General features: G+C 38.0%; 1 protein-coding gene across 3 annotated transcripts in view; it reads left to right on the plus strand.

Moving 5' to 3' along the window:
- The first annotated feature begins 511 nt into the window (after positions 1-511).
- The window catches only part of RapGAP1 (Rap GTPase activating protein 1), a 115274-nt gene continuing 89177 nt past the window's right edge, over positions 512-26608 (plus strand). Inside the window, exons 1-2 of one of the 3 annotated variants that reach the window (XM_066732929.1) lie at positions 17981-18425; positions 23537-24039. In XM_066732929.1, the coding sequence (XP_066589026.1) occupies positions 23999-24039 (41 nt within the window). In that variant the 5' untranslated portion in view covers positions 17981-18425; positions 23537-23998. Of the gene's footprint in view, positions 1117-17980; positions 18426-23536; positions 24040-26608 lie in introns of those variants that run through there. The other 2 variants (XM_066732930.1, XM_066732925.1) reach the window with 2 other exon arrangements.

Consider the following 26608-nt stretch of genomic DNA (forward strand, 5'->3'; position numbering starts at 1 on the left):
AATCAAATAAAAGACCCGTGAAATGTTGAAAGTTTACTAGGAAGATAAAAAAACTAGGGCTTTTATTAAAATAGGAGGAAAATTAAAAGTTATTTTATTAAGGATAGAAGAATTATTTAAATTTAGATAACGAAATATAAACGACAGGAAGTGGAGATAAAGTTACCTTTTGGTGGTAAAAAATTATCGGCGTCATAGGTGGCGCTGAGGGGGAGGGTGACGCACTTTCGCTAGTCTGGCAACGTTGGATTTTACCCGCCAAATTGGGCTTGCGCATGCGCAGAGACGCTATTAGGACGCCATTGTGCTGCGCGTAGTAGACTTGGGTGTACCATTAGCTGGCAAGTAAGCTCCCTGTAGTGACGTTCTGACTTCCCATGAAAAGTTTGGCGGGACGTTTTGTGCGATGGCCACTGGCAGCAAGTGCGGTGCGGTTAGAGTATTTGGAACAGAAGCAAGTAAATATTCCGAGATGTATTCGTACAGTCTCCGAAGAGCCGTGCCGCGATTACGTCGTCTCCCTACCTTAACAAATCCTCGCGTAAACTCTCGAAAAAAATAAGCTTTCGTTAAAACCCTGCCAATGCTCGAATATCGTGGGAAAATTTTCAAAAATCTCGTCAAGTCTCATACGAATTAAGATAATCTTAATAGAATCGCATGCGGTTTCATTGATCGGAGTATTTTTGAAAAAATGGTGGATCAACGGTCGTTCAATTTTCAAATATTTTTTAATTAACGTGCAGATCTGATCGGCTCTGAGCAAAAGAAATAATGTTTGAAAGAATTTCGATAGGATTTTTGGGCAAGGCGACTTTTTCGGGAAGGTTTGAGGTAGAGTAAAAAAGGCGGGAAGAGGAATATTGCTTTAATTTCGTAAGAAATGAGACGACCATTGATTCGGCACTTGTCCGAGGGGGGAGGTGGGGCGGGAAGTGACACGAGCAATGATGGAAGGAGGCATCACCACCAAACTGTCAGCAAAGAGGACGATCGAACTGGCTATTCCTGGAATTGTCGAGATTATGCACACCACCTGTCGAGCGGTGACCTCCTGAAAGTACCAAATTGCAGAGGCCAATCATCCGAGAACCGCTTATTCACTTCGACTCATAGGTAAGTGATGTTTCCCGCCACATTCGTTAACTTTTTTCCCCTTGCTTCCCGTAAAAGCTCGCAAGTGTGTGCACAGCTCCCGAATATTCCCGGGACTTCCCCAGCAGCTTTCAGGTGTCCGTGCTCGTGCGCTTTAACCTACTTTTGCCGATAAACTTTTCCTCCGCCAACATCCAGCTCCTTTCAAACTAAAATAACGAAACGCGTAAACTCCCACTTTTCCAAATTAGTTTTCTTTTTCATCAAGTCTCAAATATTTCCTGCAATATTCTTACATAACTTTAATCCGTCAATCATTATAGTTGGGTGTAGCACAGCTTGAAACATTTAACTCTTTAAGATTCTATTTATGCAAGTTATTATTCATTTAATTTGTATCTTTATGAAAGAAGTTTATAGAATTTGTGATTACAAGGCATCGTTGATGAACAAGAAAATTGTGGAGTTTGCAAACACGAGCTACGCGTCCATTAATAGACTAGTGAATATATTAAATAAAACTTTTCTATATGTACATTGAAAATTCCGTTGGTGTTTTATAAAGCCATAGCCAGAGAGCCATAAGTGTCTCCTATTCAACAAGTGTTTACGTTACCCCCGTCGTCGTTCTGTTTTCCCCCCTTTTCAGAGCAAGCCAGGACAAGCATTGGAGCCTGAAGCTGTAACCATCCCTATTTAATAAATGTATAACACCATAAAAAAAAAAAAAAAAAAAAAAAACTAATTTTCTTCCTTTGTGTCTATACTTATTATTTTCTCCCACTTTATTAAACGAATCAAAGAAAGCTCTCCTTGAACGAAATAAAAACGGATTATGATTGCTCATTAGTATTACATTTGTCTGCGTCCAACAAACCGAGTTTTTATATTTTATCCGCGTAACAGCCATTGTTTTGGTTCTCTCAGCAGAATCACTACGCTTCTTTGCGTTTTTAGTACCAGTGCATTCGTGGAAAGCCCATAAAAGTATTTCTTTCTTCCTCTTCTTCTTGCAATAATGCTGTATAAGGCATTCATGAATATATTCATTGGAAAGACGAGAGATTCTCTGTTATGTTTTGTTCGTTCAGCAGAATACATAGAAATTTAAGAGCTGTTAGGATTAATCGAGCATACTAATAAGAGGCGAATAAGTTTGCGCGTAAATAAGAAAATATCTCTGTGGTGGTTTGGGTGGAATGAGGAGTTTGGGCACAATTTATCAAGGGGCGGAGGGGGGGGGGGGGTAATTTTTTTATGAGAGCGTGTATATGTGGTGTAAAAAAGCCATAGAAGTGTATCGAGAGGACATCCTCATTCCACGACACCAGTTGCGGAGATGATCGTTGAGTAATAAATTAAGTTTAGTGGGAGGTATAACCTGGTCCGGTGAGAGTTTATGCAATCGTCGATAAGTAGGGCGAACGGATAGATAAAAAAAAACTCGCTTAACCTTCGGGGGCTGTACACACGAGAGCTAAATAGCACACAGGAAGGAGAAACACGAATGCTTTTTGCTTGATTTTAATAAATTTTTTAACCCTTATATAACACGCTGGGTCTGGATGAACTCGGCGAAATTTCATATGAAATGTAGTTAAAACAAAATCTCATAACATTGGCAGTTATCTACTCTGATTATACAGATCCTTATCTTCACGCTGATCCTCCAATAATTGGAGAATTTGTATTACTTATATTTTCTTCAATATCAGTTTTTGTTTTTTTAATTAATATTTTCAATTTCTTTATAAATTTAATCACACTAATTTATAGATAATTTCAATTTATATACACTGAATTTGTCCAATTGAAATAATTTAATATTTATACGGTTTGGAAGCTAGTAGATAATGTTATATAAGAGTTAATGTAAAAGAAATTTTAAACAAATTATATATTTGAATATGATTGCTGTATTTAATTGACAATGTGACCAAGAAAGGTAGGTTCCAGACATAATTTTAATAAAAACTAGCATGATAATACAACATTGTTAGTATACAACTTTAATATCTAGCTTAAAGCGGCTTCAGAGTTGAATGTTGTATCAAGTGTGGGCCCTGCAGGGTTAGTTGGAGTTTCTTCTGGTAAAACTAACTCGGTGTGTTTAACCATTTAGCTTAAATACAAGTTACAACGTCGTGTCAGACGCGATATTTGATATGCTGACCGCGCCAGAAAACAACAAGACGTTTCAGAGACATTGTATACCTGATCGGGCTACACGCGTAATTAGCTCAAGTTTTATGCTATCGTACTGAAAACTGCAGATTTAAATTTTAAGAAAAATTATACAAACAATCGCACCATGTTCTTATCTATAGAAATCATAAAACATCTGTGCAACTCGCTCAAGTTTGAACGCGCTCGGCCGAATCATGAATGGCGCGACGTCTCCATTGACGTTGTTATTGTTTACGTTTCATTCCAGGTATAGAAGATAAACTCGCGAGTCAAATAATTAAAATTCAAGGAATACGCTATTATTTCCGTTATATAAAGAATTTTTCATAATAAATCAGTTCTAAATAAGCTGGTAAACATGTACAAATTGATTGCTAAAAAGAGGTCTGTATAAAATATTCGTAAAGTAATAATAAGACTTCGGTTTTAATTGAAAAGTGTACTCGAAGAAATTCAGGGTTTTAATATGTATTTTCAATTTAAATTTGAATCGTTCCTCTTATCATATAAAGACGAAGAGTCGTTGAGAGGTTTGAAGAAAGATTGTTAAATAATTATTGAAAATTTCTTCTCCAACGAATCAAAGAATGTTTGATCCATTTATAATACCGATGCATTCGACATATTCCTCAATCAGGCTAGAAATAACTCGAAAGGGAATAGTACATATAGTCGATGCATGCATTTGCTGTAGACAAAAATAGCGAAGCTGTAGAAATAATAAGATTGTCTGGCCCCGACAGACCGAACAGTCAGCTCTTCCTTTGTTTCTGCAATTCTCAACTCTCTTCAGAGTATTCCTCTCTATTGGGCTTCTACCAGAGCTAACATATATATGTATATGACATTTGGTGGTGAAAAATAAGAGCACCGCAAAGATGCACTTTGTCAATTTTTATTTTTCGCATATAAATAATTTTGAAAGATGTAATCGTAGATTCAATCGAGTTAAAAAAAAAACACGAGAAATTCATCTTTTTATTAATTTCTCTGAACGAATTGCACCATCCTCGCATCTGCCATTTTTCAGATGGAAACTATTATATGTAAGCTCCGCAACTAGATAAAATCCCTATTCCCAGTTGTTTTTCCCTCCCACGATTTTATACTCATTACTACATCCACGTTTTTCTTATGTTTTATTTTTATATTCCAAACGAATTACTCTGTTTTTTACAAAAAAAAAAAAAAAAAAAAAAAATGTCTCTATAATTGATTAAAATTTTTTCCGCGACTCGTTTATCTTACAATTTATCGTGCTACGCAGCCTCGTTCCATAAGTAAATTTTAACTTTGGTTCTTTTGTATGTTTACGCAATATTTTTTTTACCACAAGCATCGAATGGAAAACTAAAAGAAAAATACTCTTTCTTAAAAGCTCTTGAACAAACCAGCGTTGAAATGTTTTTCTCCAAAATACACGAATAGTAATTGTTGTACGTGCAAGAAGAAAATGTTTCGTGAAAACGAATGAAGCGTTGCTGAGAGGTTTGTAATTTTTTTTTATACAAGCATCTGTATGATTTTAATGGTAACTTTGGGTTATGTGGCAGAGTAAAAGAGAGAAAATTCCAGTGGTGAATCTAGTATCAGGCCACTTTATCCCCCTTTTGCAAATTATACGCTCGGCGGATTATCCTGGAATTTCGTCTGGCAGATCGGAGATCGCTTTTCGCAATAAATTCGTACTCCGACGCTCGCTTCCTTCGTCATAAGTGTTTCCTGCAGAATTGCACTTGAATATTTCTCTCTCCCCCATCTTCGCTCATTTACTCGTGCCATTTGCCTAATCAGTCAGAATCCTTTCCAACATTTCTCCTACACAATTACGCCGTTAATATCGAAGAGTTTAAATATGAAAATGGGCTGCGCCGGTTTTAATCCGCACGAATTTCTGTTTCAGAAAATTGGCAATTGTTATATATATATATATACTACAGGGTAGGATTTATGATACTGAAAGAATAAAAATTATTTGATTGGGATAAATATTGCATTGAATATTTGCGTATAAATATTTTCTTCAAATAATATTTGTTAAGATTAGGTCAAATATTTATTCGTCATTATTCGATGCAAGATTTATTTGAATCGAATAATTTTTATTCCGTCTCTTGGTGTACAGATTTTATGTATATGCAGGGTGTTCCGTCTTAATTAATCCACAGCAGAAATACATCTACGAAATGATCGATTATGCAACAAATGTGTGCGAAACAACAATTTGTTTACTTGGAAGGGAGAGGGCGTATCGTCAATTTGTTTGATCATTCACCTGTCTGCAATTAGATTTTACAGTGAATATAGGTAAATTTCAATTTTTCTTGTCACGTGAAATTCAACTACACATACGTACGAGTAAACTAGTCGAACAATTAGCGACATGTGCCGTACTTGCTACATTAATTCACGGTCATTTTTACCGAACAAATATTGTCGCGAAAGTTTATGAGCAAAAGTAAATTGTGCGACACAAAAATAAAACGGTGAACATTCGACCAGTCGAGAAGAAAGTAGTTTATACCAATAATAAAAAAACAAAAATCAAGAGAAGAAAAAGTATATGGATAAATGGAGAACTTTTTGGAAATTTATGTTCTGTCGAGAAAAACTAAGAAGAAAGTAAAGAAAAGGAGTTGGGAAGAAAGGTTTGCTCTTACATTTAAACTATAGTCTGAGAAAGGGTGATGAGTAGAAGGGAGGGGACGACCCTTTTTTTGCCTGCAGTCGAAAGGAATACCGAAAGTCTAAAGACGGAAGTAAATTGCGCAACGCAACGATAAAACAGTGAACATTTGAAAGGTCTGGAAGAAAGTTTAAACCAAACACAAAAAAAAAAAATAAATAGAAAAAGTATATATAAAAAAAACATTTTGAAAATCTGTTTATATTCTCCTGAAAAAAACTAAAGAAAGAGGGGCGGGGGGGGGGGGCGGATTACTCAAATGTTTAAACTATAGTCTAGAAAAGATTGGTTGAACACTACGTTTGGGGGAGGGGGGGGGCGAGCCCTTTTTTGCAAAGAGCGTCGAATGGAATCCTTTGGAGTGATTCAATTAAGTGGCACAGCTTGCACGTGTGGGGATTGCGTATTTTTCCTAGTCGGGATATTCGAGTAGAATAGTCAATTACTCGCACGCTTCTTCTTCTTCTTTTCAGTGGGACAGCCGAGCGATAGGCGCGCGCGCGCGCGGCCACAGCCGCTTTTTTTTCCATACAGGGGTTAGGGCCAATCTCCCGCTATTGTCGCACAAATTCCCAATGACTTTTCTCCCCGCTATCTTTTTTATTTCGCCACTACCGGTCATTAATCCTTGTCGAAAATCGGAGCTCCGGATTCTATCGAGTAAATCGGTGAATAAAACTTGCCTAATGTTTGCCGAGCATTTGTTCCATGTACAGCGCGCGATCCTTTATGTAACAAAGTGAAGGGGGGAGGGGGTATTTTTTTTCTGACGGCATAGATCTCGTGGACGATAGTGATTAATCACGGGATAAACGATCGCTGTCGATGGGACAAAGCCTTTTCGTCACTTTATTCAATGCTCTCTACAAGTGGTGGTATACAGAATGATTCGGAATTTGTGGACGAGCAGGAAATGCTGGATTAAAGTTTGGATGCGAAAGGAATAATTTGTGCATTTTTATGTTGTCAATATTTTTCCAGTTGGAAATAATTGTTTCTTTATTAAGTTTGAAATGCTGTATCTTAAAATATATAACCAATTTTTATGAGATTTTTTATAAAGCGCTTAATTTATTATATTCTATAGAATGTATATCTTGATTTTTGTATAAAAAAATTCTCTTCGTTTTGAAAAATCACCATTTTTTCAAGTCGTTATATTCTTTTTTGATAGAAAGCGATAAATTCGAAAATCGTTGAAAGGTGTAAAAATGATAAAATTGGACATTTTTATAAATCACTTTTTTTTCTATAATTATTTTTACGTATTATTTATATGAACATTGTATCGAGTAAGGTTTCGTTTTTTATTTATTTAGCCACCTTTGTACGTATATAATGAGTAATATCAATTTCACCTTAAATAAATTTAGCATTTTTATTGGGTTTTTTCAATATAATGTTTTCCACGTGAGAGTATTAAGAATTGAGTTTGAATATAATAGTTGAATTTTTGCAATATAATATTTTTCACGTAAGAGTATGGAGAATTTGCAGTCGCGTGGCAATCCGTTGAAGATGAAAATGCCCTGATAGCACAAGATGTTCGGAGGACATTCTCGGCATGTCCAATGAACGTGTGCAGGATGTCCCGAGGATATTTGTGCTATTGGGGTGATGGATGTGCCCTCTGGTGCTGCGTTTAAAGAGGGACCACACTGTGGGAAGTTTAGTCGTGGACAGGTATATAGTTTCTGCTCGAGGGAAAACTCTCTTTGTCTATGCACACTCTGATTTACGTCAGGAAACAGCTGATTCATACTTTATCAGACTACTATATATATATATATATATACTACTTTTTCTCTTTCCATTTATCTCTGTTAAATTAATTCAAAATATTCTAGTCGAAAATACATAGTTACTTCATAGTAACAAAAATAATTTCTGTATATATAGTATGATTTTCTAAAATATTAGTCCCAATTATTAACATAATCATCAATCGTCGAGGCTCTATAATTAAAATAACTATTAATTTCTCTCTCTCTCTCTCTCTCTCTCTCTGCAAGATTAAATAATGACATAAAAATTGTCCCCTAGGGATTATCCCTTCTAAGAAATTTCAGCATGATTATAATTTTTTAGATACCTTGCAGTATATAAAGATTACAGTTTGAATCTTTTCAAGCTCGGGTGGGTCATTTCGAAATGTTCACAATGGATTTGTATTTTCCGAAGAAAATTTTTTAAGAATTTTAGTGACTCTCTTTAATGCTTTCTCCAGCTAAAGTAGTACTATATACATTCCTACAACGATTAGGAGTGAATTTCGTCAAGTTTAGTGTGTAACATTTATAAGAATTTTCACACAATGGATTTGCATTTTCCAAGGAGTACTTGATCATATATATATATACATATATGGTGAATGGTTGGAGCGTGAAAATATTTGTCGAGCAATTCGACTTATGGACCTCTCGAAGGTGCCCATTATATAGGGAATTGAGAAGAATCTGAGAATTTGGTATATATAATGTAAAAATGGACCCGTCAGAATTGATGTATTGGATCGAGCGTCTCTCATTGTGTTGCAGCGCGAGATTCTTCCTCGCGATATTGTGGAGGGAAGGGAAGCGTAGAAAAGATGAAATCTCCGCTGCTTTTCGAGCTTGAACTTTAACGACCAGGAGACGATGTCTAATGACGAGAATTTTCAGTTACAAAACGATCGAGATAGCATGGGACTGCCACGAGGAAGAAAGATGAAATGATGCAAACGCTGTTTCGTTGCTTCGATCGTTACCATGCACGAGTGCCCAACACTTATGCTTAGGGAAGACTGAAAAATTCTATTATTACGAAAAACTTTTAACCCGCGTTATAACCCAGTCTTTAACCAACTGTCACGTACAATTCTATACAATTACCAGTTATTTATACAATTGTAAATATCAAAAGAAAAATTAAATAATGCAAATATTATTTGGTTGATTATCACGAGTGCCTAGTGATTTTTAGGAAAGACCCTGAAGACCCAAAAATTCTATTATTACGAAAACCTTTCACTATTAACCCAATCTATATCCAACTGTCTCGTACAATTATACGTACCAGTTATTAATACGCTTGTAAATATAAAAATTCAGCCCTTAATTCTCGAGCTAGATTATAAATACTCTCCTCGTTAAAATTTCCATTAACCGCGTGATAAATTCCATTCATAAAACCATAATTGATATACGTTATATAGAAAAAGGGTCGAAGAGGAGAAAAATCCTGTTAATTGAAACAAATGACCTCTGCACTACACAGGATGATAATGTTTGGCGAAGGCAATTTCTAGGATAAAAAAATACCACGTCTTAAAAAACGTAGCTATTTTTAGTCACCCAAGTAGGAAGGAAAGCGAGATTTTGCAAGGATGAATACAGGATGGAGTTGGTGATTCGCAAGGAAAACTCTAATATAATTATAAAATAACAAAGAATCTCCGAATATTCTCTACGATAAAATTCTACGAGTGTGTTTCGTTGGATGATGAGAGAAACTTGAAGTTTGAGCGTAGATTCCGAGTTTCGTGCGTCTGCAATATTTTTATAAGTTCGTCCTTATATAGTTTGTCGATCGCGGGAGTGGGAGGGTGGGGGCGGGGGGGGGGGGGGGGAGATTGTGAAAAATGACGCGTCGGAGTCTGTCCAGATAGGATAACAGGGCGCGTTTGGCGAGCACATTGGAGGCTATTTCAGTAGTAGCAGGGCCTCGAATAACCTGCAACAATGGCTCTCCCGTAGACTGTGACTGGAAAGGTCAGGCCATGCGGATTAGCGTGACCCTAAAGGTCACACGTCCTTTCTCATCCCTCTCGTACGCGTACACACACAGAGAGAGAGAGAGAGAGAGAGAGAGAGAGAGAGAGAGAGAGAGAGAGAGAGAGAGAGAGAGAGAGAGAGAGAGAGAGAGAGAGAGAGAGAGAGAGAGAGAGAGAGAGAGAGAGAGAGAGAGACACGTGTCGACTGAATTTGCCACATTATATAGAGCAGTAACACTCTTTTTTCTTTGAAAAAAAAAAAATACATCTTCCATAGCGAGTTTTTTTTATACGTTATACACTGGAATGAACACGGAATGGTTTTGCTTTGCTATTGGCCAGGAGAGGAATCAAGGGGAAAATATGTGTAACGGTGCACGAGTGTGTCGTTGGTGTCTTTTGGCGTATTTCATCGTTAAAATCTCGCGTCGCTTGGTATTTGGCATTTGGTAGTCAGAGAGAGAGAGAGAGAGAGAGAGAGAGAGGAGGAGGTTCCTCGTACGGTGGTGCGTCTTGAAATACGCGGCGATAATCAAAATAAACGACGGACAGAAAGACACAGAGCAACCGAGTCGCTCGCTCGCACAGCGTGTTCGGCTCTTTATTGCCGTTATTCTTCCTTTCTTCCCTTCCAATACCACAGACACATCCACCTCTGTTTCTACTTCCATTACATTATTACCAAGATATAATGATTCTCGTGGCACCCTAAAGAAAAACACAACACCCTTTTCACTGGATGAAAATTTATTTGGAATTTTCTCGAGTAAATCAATGATGAGTATAGTTTTGAAATTTTAACCTTGTTTCTCGTGCCACCCGGTATATTAAGAAATTTAGTATGTGTCTTTGTACAACAGTATGTATATTTATATAGTACATACACTGTATAGCAGATATTACAATATATTAAAATGGAAATTGTTTCTCTTTCGTGGTTTTCCATCTGGCAACACGCGAGTACGAGGCATTCGCCATAATTATATCGAAGAAGCAATGGAAAGTGGAGAAGAGTGGTGAGAGAAATTTATTTGGAATTTTCTGGAGAAAATCAATGATGAAAATATTGTTAAAATTTGAGCCTTGCTTTACGTGCCACCCGGTATATAAAGAAGTTTATTACGTGTTTCTGTACAACAATGTGCATATTTATATAGTACATGTACTGTATAGCAGATATTACAATATTAAAATGAAAATTGCTTCTCTTTCGTGGTTTTCCATCTGGCAACACGCGAGTACGAGGCATTCGCCATAATTATATCGAAGAAGCAATGGAAAGTGGAGAAGAGTGGTGAGAGAAATTTGAGGGAATATTTTGTTGGAATGATTGTGCACGTGTGCGTGCGTGGGGAGATGGGGGAGTTTGTCGAGTGGATGGACATGGATTTTGTTGGAAAGCCAATAAGCTTAGAATCAATCTTATTCGGTGGAACGAGCGGACAGTCTGGTCGTAAATCTTGCGCGGTTAAAGCGACGACCACTCGAAAATGATTGGTTTTGCGTTGCTGGTGCATTTACCGTGTAGCTACGTGTGCATCTACGTCGTAATAGCGTGACCTCTGCATCGACTTATCCTCCAGGAGGATGAGGATACCTCTGGGATAGGAGGATGCGAGCTGCTGTTCCCGCTTATGCTTAATATTATGATTATCGTTATGCTTGCGTTGCTTCGAGCTCTTTCCGTCTTCGTATCTCCTTTATGCGAGAATAGACCAACGCGCGCGTGTCTCCTCTCCTCCGACTATTACTCATATTAATTCCACGATTCTAGTGGTATTTTCGTTGTTTTCCTTTCTCTCATCAGTTGGATGTCCTTGTTAAAATATCTTTTATCCTAGGCTTCTCGTGTAAAAAATAGAAATATGGTAAATAATTTTTTGACTTTATTTTCCAGGATATCAAGAGCAGGTGGTTTTTTTCTATAAATATATTATTCATATTCTCTGATTTTAGTGGTATTTTCATCATTTTCCTTTCTGTCAACAGTCGGATGTCCTTGTTAAAATATCTTTTATCTTAGCTAGGCTTCTTATTTTATTAAAATATTGACAGATAAAATAAAAAGAAATATTACGAGTAGTCTTTTCGAGCTTATTTGCCAGAATACCAAAAAAAAAAACTGGACCAAACGATCATCCGCACATGTTCAAATTCTATACTATATATACTTCCAAACATCACAGGTATACAGCAATGGAAATATCTTGATTACAGTATTTTCTAGCTCTGTATTCCCATGGTACGGAAGCATAGTATCGTATTTGGACACGTGCAAGAACGTCTCTGGTCTGTCAGCGTCTTTTGGTATTCTGCAAATAAGCTCGGAAAGACTTTTCTATATATATTCTTTATGCACAATTTATTCTGCAATTATTCGTTTGAGGAATATAATAATAAAGATTATATATATACTGTTGTTCCTCGAAAATTAGCATTTACAATTTTATTATAAAGAAACATCCAGTAAATACTATACATATATATATATATAGTGATTCCTGTCCCTTAGACTCGTAAATCTCTGTTACAACAATTCTCCCTACATAAGCTTCTTATTTTATTCTTTTTAACACTTACCGCATCAGCAAATTATTATTTATTTAAAAAATATAGTTTGACGAAGAAAATCGTATTTTGCAAGTTTAGAGCGAGCGAGAGAGAGAGAGAGAGAGAGAGAGGGGGGGGGGATGTTGAGGTAGAGTACAGAGCGGGTAAAAACTGTGAGAACCAGTTTCCCGTGGGGAGACACAGACTCTTGGAGTTGTTCGACTTATCGATGTACCGAGATTGCTATCTACGAAAGTAGGATGAAGGCATTTATGGTACGAGTGCGGAGAGAAACACGGCTAAACGGGAAGCATGGCGTAATAATGAATCTTTATTGCAAAGAAACACGCTGATGCAACTCTAAAACCATCCAAGGATTACGGTCAACTTTAACTTTCGACGCCTCCTCGCGCTAATTCAAACTTATTGTTTCATCGATATAGTTTCTTTTCCGTTCCTTTGCTTCGCTCTACACCTTTTTCCTGCGTTTCCCAATCTTCAAACTACATCCTTCAGCCCCTCTCTGCCTTCCCTCGGCCCAATCAACAACTTTTCTTCCTTAAAAGCACCATTTGTCCTCTCCACAACGTGTTTTACACAGACCTGCTCGACCTCTTTTAATCCCAGGACTAATATAAAGAAATTGAATTTCACGCTGATAAACGCTCCAAGGCTCGACTCGCCAAACTTTTCTTTCTTAAGAGCTTTTAAAATTGATCGGATGAGAGCGAGGAAACGAACGCGACGAGGACGAGTATTTTTCCTCCACTTGCAGGTTACAAAGAAAACGATAATTGCTATTTGGAGTTGATACGGCGAGTCGTGTTTGGAAAGAGTCGTACGTTGTTTCAAGACGTTTGGTACTCGGTGGTTATCTTTATGATTTTTTCATTTTACGTCAAACCTTATTTCTATACGCGGGAGAGATTGTGTGGTTATTCCGGAAATTTCTAATGTGACGATCAGACGAATTTTTCGTAGTTTAGAAAAACCTTAAACGCGCGTGTCGAATCATTAAAATGCCATGCAACGAATTGTTTCTTCTGGTTCGCTCTTTATCTCTTAAACTGCGACCACTTGAATTCCAGAAAATACTGTAGAATTATTTATAAATGTGCAAATGTTAATAGAACGCGCGCGAGAGAGAGAGAGAGAGAGAGAAATTTCTCGAATAGCGAAAAATTGATGAGAAAAGAGGCTGAAAGCTCTTCGTTCGACAATAGATAAAACGTAGAGAAGAAAAATAGTTTGAGCTGCTTTTTTTTATTCCTTTAAACTATTAAAATCCTCATGAGAGGATTATCCAGCAAAATTTTGAATTTGTTAACGGATCGAATAAATATCGTCGAAATGTTGAATTTGCGATCATTTAAATCCTACAAATTTAAACCCCATGGAATTATTTATCTTCGTGCGAACGTAAATAAAACGCGAGAAAGAGTCGTTAGAGAAATTTGTCGAATCGCGAGGAATTGATGAGAAAGGCCGATGGCTCTTTGTCCGCCTATATATATATATATATATAAAAGAGAAGAAAAATAGTTTGAGTTGTTAGCGGATCGAATAAAGATGATCGAAAGGTTGAAATTCCAATAATGGGGTAGGGACTAAATGAAATGAAATGAATTTAGATTGAATCGAATCTAATCGAATCGAACGTTTGATAAATTCCCCGCGTTTTTTGCCAACTAATGAAATAACCCGAGTCCAAGGAGGCGTGTGACGATCGAACTTGACAAATGGAGAAATTAGTGCACACGCGGAAATCATTTTACACAACGATATATATATATATATATATATATAGAGTACAATGCGCGTTGAAAAATGTTATTAAATTGAATAAGAAGAATATAAAAAATATTTTAGCAAAGCAAGAAAAAGCCTCCGGGGACGATTGCCTCTCGCGAAAGAAAATGTCTGTAAAAGGACAGCTGCGTAAATCTCGCAACAGGAAAAACTCTCTTTGTACGCGTTCCTCGCGCATCGGACTAACGTGTTAAACGGGAACGACGAAACTCTACACCGTTTTATCACCTGCACTCGAGCCTCGAAGAACCGTGTTGAATCTGTAAATGTTCACCATTTATGAGTCTAATTATCTCGCTGCTTAAATTGATCGTTAAAAATAAAGTGAGTTTGCGCTGGAAATGCAAAGTTTAATCGGGGAGGTTTGCGAGGGTTTGATAAAGGAGAATGGGAATTTTGTTGTATAGCCTGGTGAAACGTGCATAAAGCTTGTGGTATATATATGTATATAAAGGTGCGTTTTGCAATATTTATCGAGCTAATTGCGACTGAGTAGGTTCATTGGAATAAAGCGAGCTTCCAAGTGCGGTATTCGGACGGTCCGCAGAGACGAAATCAGCAACGCCAGCAATTTGCAGTTACAGAGTGATAGTGAGAAACTGGCACCAGAGCCTCTCGCTTTTTATAGACGCAAGCGTTTGCCATGAATCGAGCATTCTCCAATCCTCATAAATGCATTTCTATATACGCACATACACTCTTGTTACTCGATCAGCTGTTCTTAAAATTTCCTGCAAATTTTAATTTATTTTTCTTATTGTACAGGGTGTTCCGTTGAAAATATTGTCATCTATATATATATAGTTTCTTATTTAGATGGTTTTTAGAGAAGAAATTGTGGGATTAAATTGCATGGTGCACGAATAAGAGTGTGTTATATATATATATATATATATATATATATATATATATATATATATATATATAGTGATAAATGAATTTTTAAGTGGAAGGTTTTTGAGATTTCAAGATTGAAATATTTTTTCAACAGTCTAGTTTTTATTGTATACACAGGTTCTTGCAGATATTTCAAAGTATTTTCAACATCTTATTTTTCTTTTCGTTCAGTACTTTATGGGATATTTCGATTTGAATGTACGAGTTTGGCTGAAGTAGTGATGTGCGTAACTTCTACTCGTACAAACGCATAGTTGCACACGAAGATAAATTTTGAACATGAAACATATTTTAAAGGACACTGGATGAATGTGAAAATCGAAGAATGGGTTTTGAAAAGCTCGTGAAATAATTATTACAAGATACTCCTCTTTATTATACCGTGTAACTTTAATTCTACGAGTTTTCCCTCGAACAATATAAATACTATAATAATATATTGTAACGATCCACGCGTCTCGTTAATCAATGATACGAGATTAATAATAAAAGGACGCTTTATATTTAAAAACAATATCGTTATACACATTTGTGATATTTAAAACCAGCTAGACGTCTGGTCTGTGCAAAAGACATAAAAATTCTGAATTACGTGCTACGTTTATAAAAAATTATCCACAATAATCGTCTTTAAATATCTTAAAAAATTAGTTTTCGGATTAATATTCTTGCGAACCGATTATTTAAGATATAAATGAATATTTCATTACTAATTAAACATTAGAGGAAACTACCGTTAAATATTATTACTGCGCAGGTAACTATATATATAAAGCTCGTGAAATATTCAAGTGACAAAAGTTAATGAGACACACTGTACGTTATTCCTTATTATTTCGTTTAATTAAACAATATTGGACTATTTTACGAAATTACACATATTTTCTCCTTAATTCTCTCCGTCCAGGATCGAATCAATTTATTCCCGAATATTTCTATTCTTATATTTTGATATTTACCGTAAAAAGCGTAAAAACCAATTTTTTTCATGTAATAGAGAACAAATTGAGATTGTGGGAAATTGCTAAAGAAAAGGATTTCTAATTAAGATAGTCGAATAAACCTTTTACCCCGACGCTTTATGCTCCGTGTTGTTATATAAGCGAATTTTTATCTCTCTCGCAATCTTTCTTTTATTTTCTCCAGCTTGCCTCACGCACTTCTCCTCCTTTATATTTCCCCTCCCATTTTTTTCTTTGCTCGTCCACTCCCTCTTTGCTTTTATATTTGACACTTCTCCCCCCCCCCCCCCCCCTCTTACACTCTCCGGTCAAATTCAACCTGGGTATAATAAAGTGGGGGCACCCTGAGCGAAGTTGCTTTTCATTCTCTACCCCAATTTTCCCCTTAACAACCCCTTGGATAGACTCGTAGATTTTTCGAGATAACACCTTTTTTTTCACACCTTTCGTACCTTCCACCTGTGTGTGTTGGAGAGAGACCGAAGTCACTACTACATAGATCGATCAAAGGATAAAAAGATTAACGCGTTTATACGAGTCTTTTATTTCTACCTCGACTCACGCATCGTTATTTCTCACTTGGTTAAACTATATATATATATATATATATATATACAAGATTAATCGTATCGAGAGAAGGTACACATTAGGGAAGTGCGTGTGTGTTAGTACGGTGTAGTTTAATTATTAAAGTTTTCATTCTCGAGCTGTTGGAACTGGGCCACGAATGGCTAATGAAAAATAAGTGAGTAGTTAAGGGAGGGAGGGAGGGAGGGAGGAAAATGGAAAAGTTGCTCAACACGTGCGAAAATCTTGTACAATGGAAACGGTTAAGTCAGAGATGGATTTTCCCGAAAGAGTAAATAACGCGCGAATTCGTAATATCAAAGCAAGACGCGGTGCGAGTTACGGCATTGGTCGTCATCGTCGTCGCACGTCGTGCGAAAATTCCGTATATGCACTAATTCGCCAGGAGCGCGCGAACTTTCAATGGAAATTTCTATAGACAAACGCGCAACTGGGTCAATTACTCCTTTTCCCACCAACGCTCTTCTTGCGCTACCTTGGATCCTTTTCCAAAGGAGACAAACATACATACGCTTTTCGCCACTCGTCGTTCGCGCCTTAAATTCCACCCACGCGTACGCGATCGATCGCGTTCAAGTTTCACGTTTTTTCCCTGTAAATAAATAAACGTTTGTCCGGCTTATACGAGGCTGATGCATTTTTCACTTTTCCACGGGAGAGTTTGGATTTTAACGTTCCGTCGTTGGATGAAACTAGTGCAGGGGAGAAGTAGCCGAGTGGCGATTGTTCGAGGGGTATATTAGAATGGGAGAGAGAGAGAGAGAGAGGGGGGGGGGGGAGCGGCCTGGAAGTGACGCAGCAGCACTCAAACACTCTTTCAACGGCTGCATTGGTTGTTCCAGAACGTGTGCGTCGCGCTAAAAACTCGAGGAAGCCTCGTGTCAACTTTGGATCCTTCGACGTGTACGTGAGATTTGATTTTAACGCCATGTCGATATGGTTTGAATGGAAGAGGGGGGCTTATTCTATCAGAGCAGCAGCACTCGAATACTGTTTTAACGGTTGAACAGGTTGTGCGTCGCTAAAAACTCAAAATATCAACTTTCGATCCTTCGACGTGTACGAGAGATTTGATTTTAGTGCTCTGTCGATTGGGGGGGGGTTCTATATAGAGAAGAATTCATTTTGCCAGAACAGAAGCACTCGAATACTCTTTTAACGGTTGAACAGGTTGGCCCCCACGCGTGCATCGCTAAAAACTCGAAGAACCATCCCAGCTTTTCGATCCTTCGCCAAGCACGTGAGATTTGATTTTAGCGCTCTGTCGATGGATGAAATGGTGAGGAGGAGGAGGAGGGGGGGGAGGAGAATAGCGGTATTAGAGACTGTGGGAGAGTCCGTAGAGGGGGAGGCGGCTGAGAAAAGAGGGGGAGTGACTGGCGCGAATGCATTTCTGCCAGTGGAGCACTCAAACAGTCCTTGGCCACTTGGATTGGTCGCCGCGTCGCTAAAACACCAAACGTACATCGATTTTTTTCCCTCTCGATCAGAAATCTCTCGTTTCTCGCGCTGCGACTACCTTGAAGACGACACTGATCCACGCGAGCATCTCGAAAAGTGACAAGTGCATTGTGTAACAATCGTCGAAAACTCGTGCGGAAAATTGTTGAACGAATAGAAAGAATGCGACTATAATTTCCCTTCTTCTTCTTCTTCTCTCTTCAACATTCGAACAATCTTGTAACTTTCAAAACGTTGCTGCACAAAAAAACGCGCGATTCGTCATTCGACTCTTTCAGCAGTTTCAACCGTAAGAAAAATTCATCTCTTAAAAGTTTGCGCGTTAAAAACGATATATCGATCCACGTGGAGGTGGCAGTAAGTGAAAAATGTTGGAAATTCGTGGAAAGTTTCGCAGTGAGGAAAATGCCGTCGGTTTATTCGCTTTTTAATTAATTTGGTAATTTCCAAAGTGCTCATTGGAGCAAATGTAGTATACACAGAGTTTATCAATCTCTCTCCTCCTTCTCGCTATTACTTTCCCCGACTTTAAAGAGTCCCGCTGCATTTTCATGCAGGAGCCTCGAGTTGGCAAGAATGCCAAGGTATTCGCTATTATTCGCACAGTTCATTCGGCAAAGTTTCTCCAGGAGCGAAAATCGCGATTTTTCCGGAAAATCCCCAGAGTAACGCCATACTTGCAATTATGAATACAAAGCTTTGCTATTATCGAGGTTGAAAGGGTGTTGTACCCGTGACAAATTTATCGCATTTTTATATGAGTTTTTCGCACGTGGACTAGAATTCTCGGATCGCTATATATATATATATATATATATATATATATAGGAATTTTCGCGGGAGACAGCTGGCGATTTGTTATCGAACGGTGCTAAATATCGACTCCCTCCAGAAACGATGCATTTTTTTGTATAAACAAACAAAGTATAAGGCGAGATAAGAGATAGATCGCAATTACCCCGTGACAAAGTAATTACACTTTCTGCTCGACTTATTTATTGTTGTGTCGTGTAACGAGAAACCGGTTGCTTGGATTTCGCTGTTTTATTGCGTGTGTGTGCGTGAGAGGTATATATAGCGTGCTTGTATATATATATATATATGTGCTGTATCACGCGATTTTATTACGAGCTGCCAGTGCTACTTGGATAGGATCAAAGTTATTCCAAGTTTTTAGTATGTGTGTCGAGAGAGTATACGTCATTGGTTTGCGGAAGTGTTACACGCTGTTTACTCCCGGAGTGTATGATCCTTGTTACACACGTGCTTTCTAGGTTATTTGAATTGCATTATTTCTTTCAACCTTGTATTCTCTCTATGCTTGAGAATCGTTGAAAAAGCGAGGATTGCGCGACGTTGTTGTTAATTAGACATTTTAATTGTACGTGTATATATATATATATATAGAAATAAGGGAGCGGAGCAAAATTCGTTCGGTAATTTTGAAGACGAGGCTAAACGATTTTCGTGCTTGAATAATGATGCGTCGTAAGTGCGGGGATCCCGTTATTCTTCGGGTTTTGTCGAGTACGCTGTGTGCATTTTTCAATTGCGTTATTTCTCTTAAATTGGTATCCTTTGTATCAAAAGATTGTTGAGGAAATAAAGTTATTCGTACGTGTTCGTATAAGGAAGCGAGGGGACCAATGAAATTGGGTTAAATTGTTTTTTAATCGTTTTGAACGTGTGTGAGTATAATGGTATAAATATACTAGAATGCTGTTGCTCGAGTTCGCCATGTGCATTTTTCCATTGCATTCTTTTTTTTAACCTTGCATCCTGTATGTTAAAAACTCGTTGAAAAAATAAAGATTACGCAATATTCGGATCAATCGGAAATTATTTGTACGCGTTCGTAAGGGACAGCGAGAGGATCAATGAAACGGAGTTAAATTGCTTCGGTAATTTTAAACACAGGGGTAAATGATTTTCGTGCGTGAACGGCATTTGGCGAGAGAACGAGGGAGTCCCGTTATTCTTCGAGTTTCATCCAGTACAGCATACATTTTTCAACTCCACTAATCTGCCCCTTGGAAAATAATTTATACATACGAGCGAATATAATGCAAAAAATGTATCAAAACTCGTGTGAAAATACACGAGATTTATGCTAAATATCGCGTTTGAACGTATTTTTAAATACGTTTTATCCCTTTGAAGTAAATCGCGATTTAAAACACTGTAATTATACGCGAAAGGAAACAAAATAATCTCTCTATTATACAAAGAACAAGAATAAAATATTTCATAAAATTCTCGTATATTTTCAAATATTTTCCACCGAGCCTCTCCCTCAACATCGCTGATATTACAAAAATGATGAAAAAGGCAAAGATTATGCAATACTGCGACGAAGGAGGAATTAATCTCGAGCTTTCTTAAAAAAAGAGAGAGAGAGAGATAATTAAAGGGGAACGAGATGGAATAAAATTAATTCGTTAATTTCGTAGAGAGATAAGGGTAAACGATTCCCATGCGTGAATGGCGCGTAGTAAACGCGAGGATCCCGTTATCGCCGGAGTTATCGAGCGGAGTATGCATTTCTCGTGGCTCCGCGAGACTTTCACTTTCCACAATCGGAATAATTCCGGTCGTATGGAAAGAGCGCGCGGCGCGGTGGCAAGTTGGCGCAACGGGGCACGTTCGGGGCTCTGCGGGAAAAATTGCACACGGTGAATGGGGGGGGGGGGGGGGGGAGGGGGAGGCAAAAGAGAGCGGCTAAAATGCCGGAGAAATACTTGAGCTACGAACGCGCGTATCGGCAAACCTATTATGCCGCGCTACGGACAATGTTATCTTCCTCGCGGCGTGTCATTCAGTCGCCGCTGACAAGTAATTGCCGTTTGCAGATTTTCACCCGCAAATTAGCGCCATCAGCCTCGTTTTCCCGCTCGAAATAATAACGCCGCGTTATACGGGTGACGATCATATTTTTTTCTACTCGCTTTTCCAGCGCGCCAGCCGGAGCTCGTTTGCGCGGAGTTTGCTCGTGGAAGAAATAGGGGGGAGGGGGGGGGGGGGTTGAGTCGCGTAACGAGGAAGTTACGTCGAAGGCGAAAAACAAATGGGACGCGCGGTGGTCGGCCGATGACGGTTAAACTTGGACGTGTGTGTGATGAGTTGCGTTGGAGGGGGGGGGGGGGTGAGAAGTAATGACGAAAAAAATGTGGTTTCGGTGGAGATTTTTTTTAATTAGAGGCGACGAGGGTGAGTGGGACGTGCATGGTTTTTCGCGAGATTTATTAAAATAGGGGGAAATGGGAAATTTAATAGACGAGGATGACGCGTTGGTTAGAATACAAGGTAAAGTGGTGTATATATATTTATAGTCGAAGAGTATACTTTGCACAGTGGCGAAAGACATTGGGCAAACAGAGAGAGGAAGAGAGAAGCTCGACGAAGCGATTCTCTCGAGGGTCCCTGCGGTGTGTGCTAACGATATCCTAATTGGCAGAAAAGAAAACAAGATTCGTCCCATTAAACACGTGGAATCATAAGGAAATTCTATCCTCTCGATGGCTTTCGGTGTCTTTCGATCGATTTATCTCAATTCTCTCTTATATATATATATGCTTGCAAATCGATAGAGAGCTTGATAATTTTATGGAGGCTTTAAAAGTATTTAATCGCTCGGCGAAAGGATAATGATTATAGGTTGTAGAGGATAATTAAGCTTAAGAGACGCGTAGGAAATGAGGAGGCAAAGTGCGCGCTGTGCGGGAGGAGTTGGAAAATTCAGCCAATCGAACGATCGATCGATCGCTATAGCTATATATATATATAGGTAACTGTATCTTGCGAGGGGCGTCTCGATCGATTTTCAATGCGATTTAATCTTACGAGAATCGTCAAAGTAACCGTGTAACGTACAGCTTCGTGTCCAGACAATCATTTGGCACGTGTCTGCAAATTTTTAGCCAATTGCGTAAATTTCGCAAGTTGCAGGGAATAAAAAAGTGCTAGTCGCGAAACAACAATTGTCAATACTTTTACAGGGACAATTTTTTTGGAGAATTATTGTAAAAGAGAATCGTTAAATTTACTCGTTTTTCACACTGTAATGTTTACTATTCTACTGCAACATTGTGAATGTTACGGTGTATTAAAGTTAATGGATTTAACGATTCTGTTTTATAATTTTTTAACAATTTTCTTTATGAAACTGGTGCACAATTGCCATTTCTCGCGATGGGAGGGATTTGGTTCAGTGTTTTGATCAATTTTGTATCTTACTCCTCATTGACGTAAGAAATTCTGAAGGATAAGTGGGAAATAATAATGATTACAATACGAGGATTTTACAGGTTGAGAAGAGAGAGTCGATTTTCAGTCGGGTCACGTGGAAAATGTAGCGAGTAGGTGTCTCGATCGATTTTCAATGTGATTTAATTTGAGGAGAATTCTCGAGCAACTGCCAGCCCATCTCCAACGCGCTTCTCACTGGTGTCTGCACATTTTTCGCCAATTTCACACTCGACGAGTTGGACTTTTGAAATGCATTCGTTGATGTAAGAAAATCTAGCGGGAATCCTGGGTTTCGCACGACTGATCCCCAACGTCGTTCACTGGCAAAAAAAAAAAAAAACAGACAAAATATTAAAAGCAAATTATCTCTCATTTTCTATATTATATTCAAAAATTGATCATTCATCATCATTAACGATTTTTCGCAATTATCCCGGAATATCTCTTGAAAAAAAAAAACTGTAAAAAAATCAAAAACATTGAAGAATAAAAAAATACGGTACTAAATTTGTGAAGCACGTGGGTTTCGCCTATCTATATATAGATAGATAAAATGATTGATATCGGGTCGCGTGACGTGATAATAATAAGTAGCGCACGTCGCGTCGCGTCACATTGGACGAAATGACGTCCTCCCGTCGCGATTCGCGAGGGATCGGCTTTAAAATGAAGAGCGACAGTTACCTCCCTTCGCTCCTGTATATCTATCGAGAATCGAGATGCAAATCTCTGTCCTGGAGTTTAAATACCGTCACGAGGGGGGGGGGGGGGGGGCGGGAGGTTAATGGCGAGAGAGAGAGAGAGAGAGAGAGGAGGGAAAAAATTGATAAGGTATAATTGAAAGGCAGCCGCGTCCACATTGCTGCGTAGCTCATCGCGTCGTGACTAACTTTGCCTCTACTGCTGTTTTAGATTTGAGAACGCAGTACCGTTCGTCCTCTCCCCCCTCCCCCCCCCCCCCCCTCACCACGCTTATATATATATCTTAGAATATCCATCAACAGCACCTTTCTTCTTTTTTGCGAGATCCCTACCCTCGCGCGACCGCAATACTCGTATATATATATATATATATATATATTATCCTGGCAATTATAAATTCACTGAAACATTTCATCCTAATAGCAAAGCTTTCCCATTTCTGCTCCTATATAACAAGAATTCAATGAAGTTTAAGCTTCTTATCCAGTTTACACGAGTTTATATTTAAACTTGCTACATTTACACCCACACACTCTCTGGCAAAGAAGCAAACTTGTTGCTTACTCGAGTGGGGACTAGGCAAAACTTTTTTTTTTTTTCTAGATTCTCTTCAGCGTTTCGACCTTCCTAAGCGGATACTGCGGGAGGAAATTGATTCGATTGAATTCGTTTGGTTTGGCTTGTGCTGCGCGTGTACCTATATATGCGTATATAGGTGTAGTAGCAGAGCAGTTTATTCCTCGAGCAAGGAGAGAGACTCTTGCGCAGGAGCCAAATTGAATTGATTCGAAATCAATTATAAATAGGACAAATTGCTCAAACCGATGATCAACTTTTCCTCTTTTCAAACGATAATTGGTGCAGTGGTGGAAAATGTCGGTTATCAGTGAAATTAGTGAATCGAGTGAAATTAATGGTCGGACGGATGATATTCCTAGTAATAATAGCAAATGAACATTCAAGTGGATGGAACATGATCGTGGATTAAACTATTCATGCTTTTTCGACAAGTGAGAGCTTGCAAATTCAAAATTCGAGCTTCTGCCGAACTTGAAGACTGGGAAAATGTTGAAGATACGCATGTTGGATTATATTGGTGACACGGGGTAAGTTTTTGGTGAAACTTTCAACGTTTTTTCTTATAAAACTGAATATTGGTAAGAGACGAGTCGAGGAAGTTTGCAGTTGTAAATGGGAAATGGGAAAATTTGGGGTTTTAATTGTTCTTTGTCGATTTGTGATATTGTTTTGCCAAACTGTTACTTTATTTGTTATAAAAAATAATAATTGAATGGAAGCTAGGCTGTAAATATGTAAAATTGCCAGTGGTTCTGCTGGTAAACACAGTGGATATTGATGCGTGCCCTTTAAATGGTTAAAACACCTCCGATGTAAACGAGAGAGAGCATTCTGGAAACAGCTGCATCGAAATAATACCTGAATTATAATTGAAAGCTGACGTGGTTAATGTTAAATAGCAAATAGAAAAATGTATTCTTTAAATTATTTTTTCTTTCGAATTTTCCATTATCAAGAGTTTTTTTGGCACTTGGAAAGAAAAATACGTAAAACGTGGTGCAAGTAAGTGAAAACTCTTAAAGTGTTGTTTGTAAATACAAAAGACATTGATACGTGCCCTTTAAACGACTAAAACACTTTTGACATAAACAAAATCACAATCTGGAAACATCTGCACCGAGACAACACTTAAATTAACATCAAAACTCAAAATAGTCAATAATAAATATAAAAAGTCCAAAATTCATTGTGAAAAATAGATTATATTTTCCTCTTTAATATTCCTCGATAAAAAATTGTTTCGCATTTGTTAGAAAGAAAAAAATCCGAAAATCGACTCAACCAACACTATACATATATATATATATATATATATATATATATATAAAATCGCTGGAGGTGATCAGTTATACGCACACAGAACACAGACGTAGAAGCGTGGCTTTAAAAGGGTTAAAGCAACTCCGGTGTCAACCAAACTAGCCTATCGAGAAGCGAGTTATTATTTTATGCTAATAAGAAAGCACGCCTGTGTATAACAAGCATCGTGCACCGCAAGAGGATTACGCGAGGAACGCTGGTGGAACAATGATTCGCCATTAGCCAACTAATCTTCAACTATTCAAATCTTACTTTTAATTTAAGAAAATCTCATTGAATTTCTCTCGGGCCGCTCCGCCATAGCCCGCAGTGTTTCTAAATTATTGCTCGTGCACAGTGTTTTCGCTTTGAAAGAGTCATTAAAATTAATAAGCGGAAGAATGCGACGTGGCGACACGACGCGAGACACGGAACGAGAGTGATTATTTTATGCTAAGAAGAATGCGAACCCATTACCAGTCATAGCGGCAATTTGTAGACAACTTTGTAAGATCCTTCGTTTCGAGGCTAATCCTATACATATATATATATATATGTATGCATGCACGTTAAGCGACAATTTTCTTTTCGCTCGCACTAATCGAGATTCGCCTCGTCCTCCCGTTACGATTATTCGCGATGCCAACATTTAATCCCCCTCCCCCCCTTGAAAGCTCAACATTTATACCTTTGACGGTATTACGAAGCAAGCGGAGTAGAGCCTCTCGAACTACCGTAAAGCAAAGTTGATTGAAAAATTGCAATTTAACAGCGTTGAATATTACGGTGTGGCTCGTCGGATCAAAAGGAAAAGTTGCTTTTAACCGTATATTAAGATCGTAACCGCAATTATTCGTTATATATTTTACGCCACGGCGCGCGTAAAGACGCTAAAAATATGTTTTAAGTGTAGAATCCGTTAAGTTTAATAGCACGCAACCCCTTGGTCTGATTGGATTTAATTGGACTTTATAAATTTCCCTTTTTATACCCCACGTGTACGTGTGTGTGTGTGTGTGTGTGTGCGAGGCTATTATTCGCGAGAGGGCGCGCACCTGTTCGTCTCATTATTATTACGAAAAAAAACAAATGGATAAAAAAATAAAGCGATATAGCGAAACTAGGATAATCCTTGACCGTGAAAATACTCGTTTCACGGACATAAAATGTTTTTGCCTCTCGCCAAGCAGATTGTACGAAGATATTGTACAGTTAGTCAATCCGCCACTCGCATATATATATATATATATATATAGCATTATACAACATGATCGATCGATTCCTCCTGGCCTCGTTCAAATCGATATATTTTATAGGCTTTTTCACGAGCGCGCAGCTTGTATATCAATTAATTCATCATTTATATTGAGGGGGGGGGGGGGGTTAAGTAAATTTATGCTCGAGTTAATTAAAACTGAAATCAATGGGAACTCTGGTACATATATATATATATATATATATATATATATATAGCACGCTATTTGTTATTAAAGCATAAATAATTCGTCGATGAACGATAATTCGATTATACGTCATATTAGTTTTCGTACCAATATTTTTAATGAATCGTTACATATATATATATATATATAGATTGTTGTTTCTCCTATAAAATTGGGTAAGGGTGGCTAATTAACGAGGACTACGACAAAGTTTTAATCGCGTCTCATAGTTTGACCTCGCTTTGTGGGATGATAATTTTGTTTGGAGCAGTTTATATATATATATATATATATATATAGCGGAGCCAGTTGAAAACGTTGGGGGATATTCGGGACATTTCTGGCATTGTGCAAA

The sequence above is a fragment of the Prorops nasuta genome, unplaced genomic scaffold (assembly GCF_024137725.1).
Source record: "Prorops nasuta isolate Cenicafe-Biocafe unplaced genomic scaffold, Cenicafe_Pnas_1.2 PNAS00010, whole genome shotgun sequence".
Classification (NCBI taxonomy): Eukaryota; Metazoa; Arthropoda; class Insecta; order Hymenoptera; family Bethylidae; genus Prorops; species Prorops nasuta.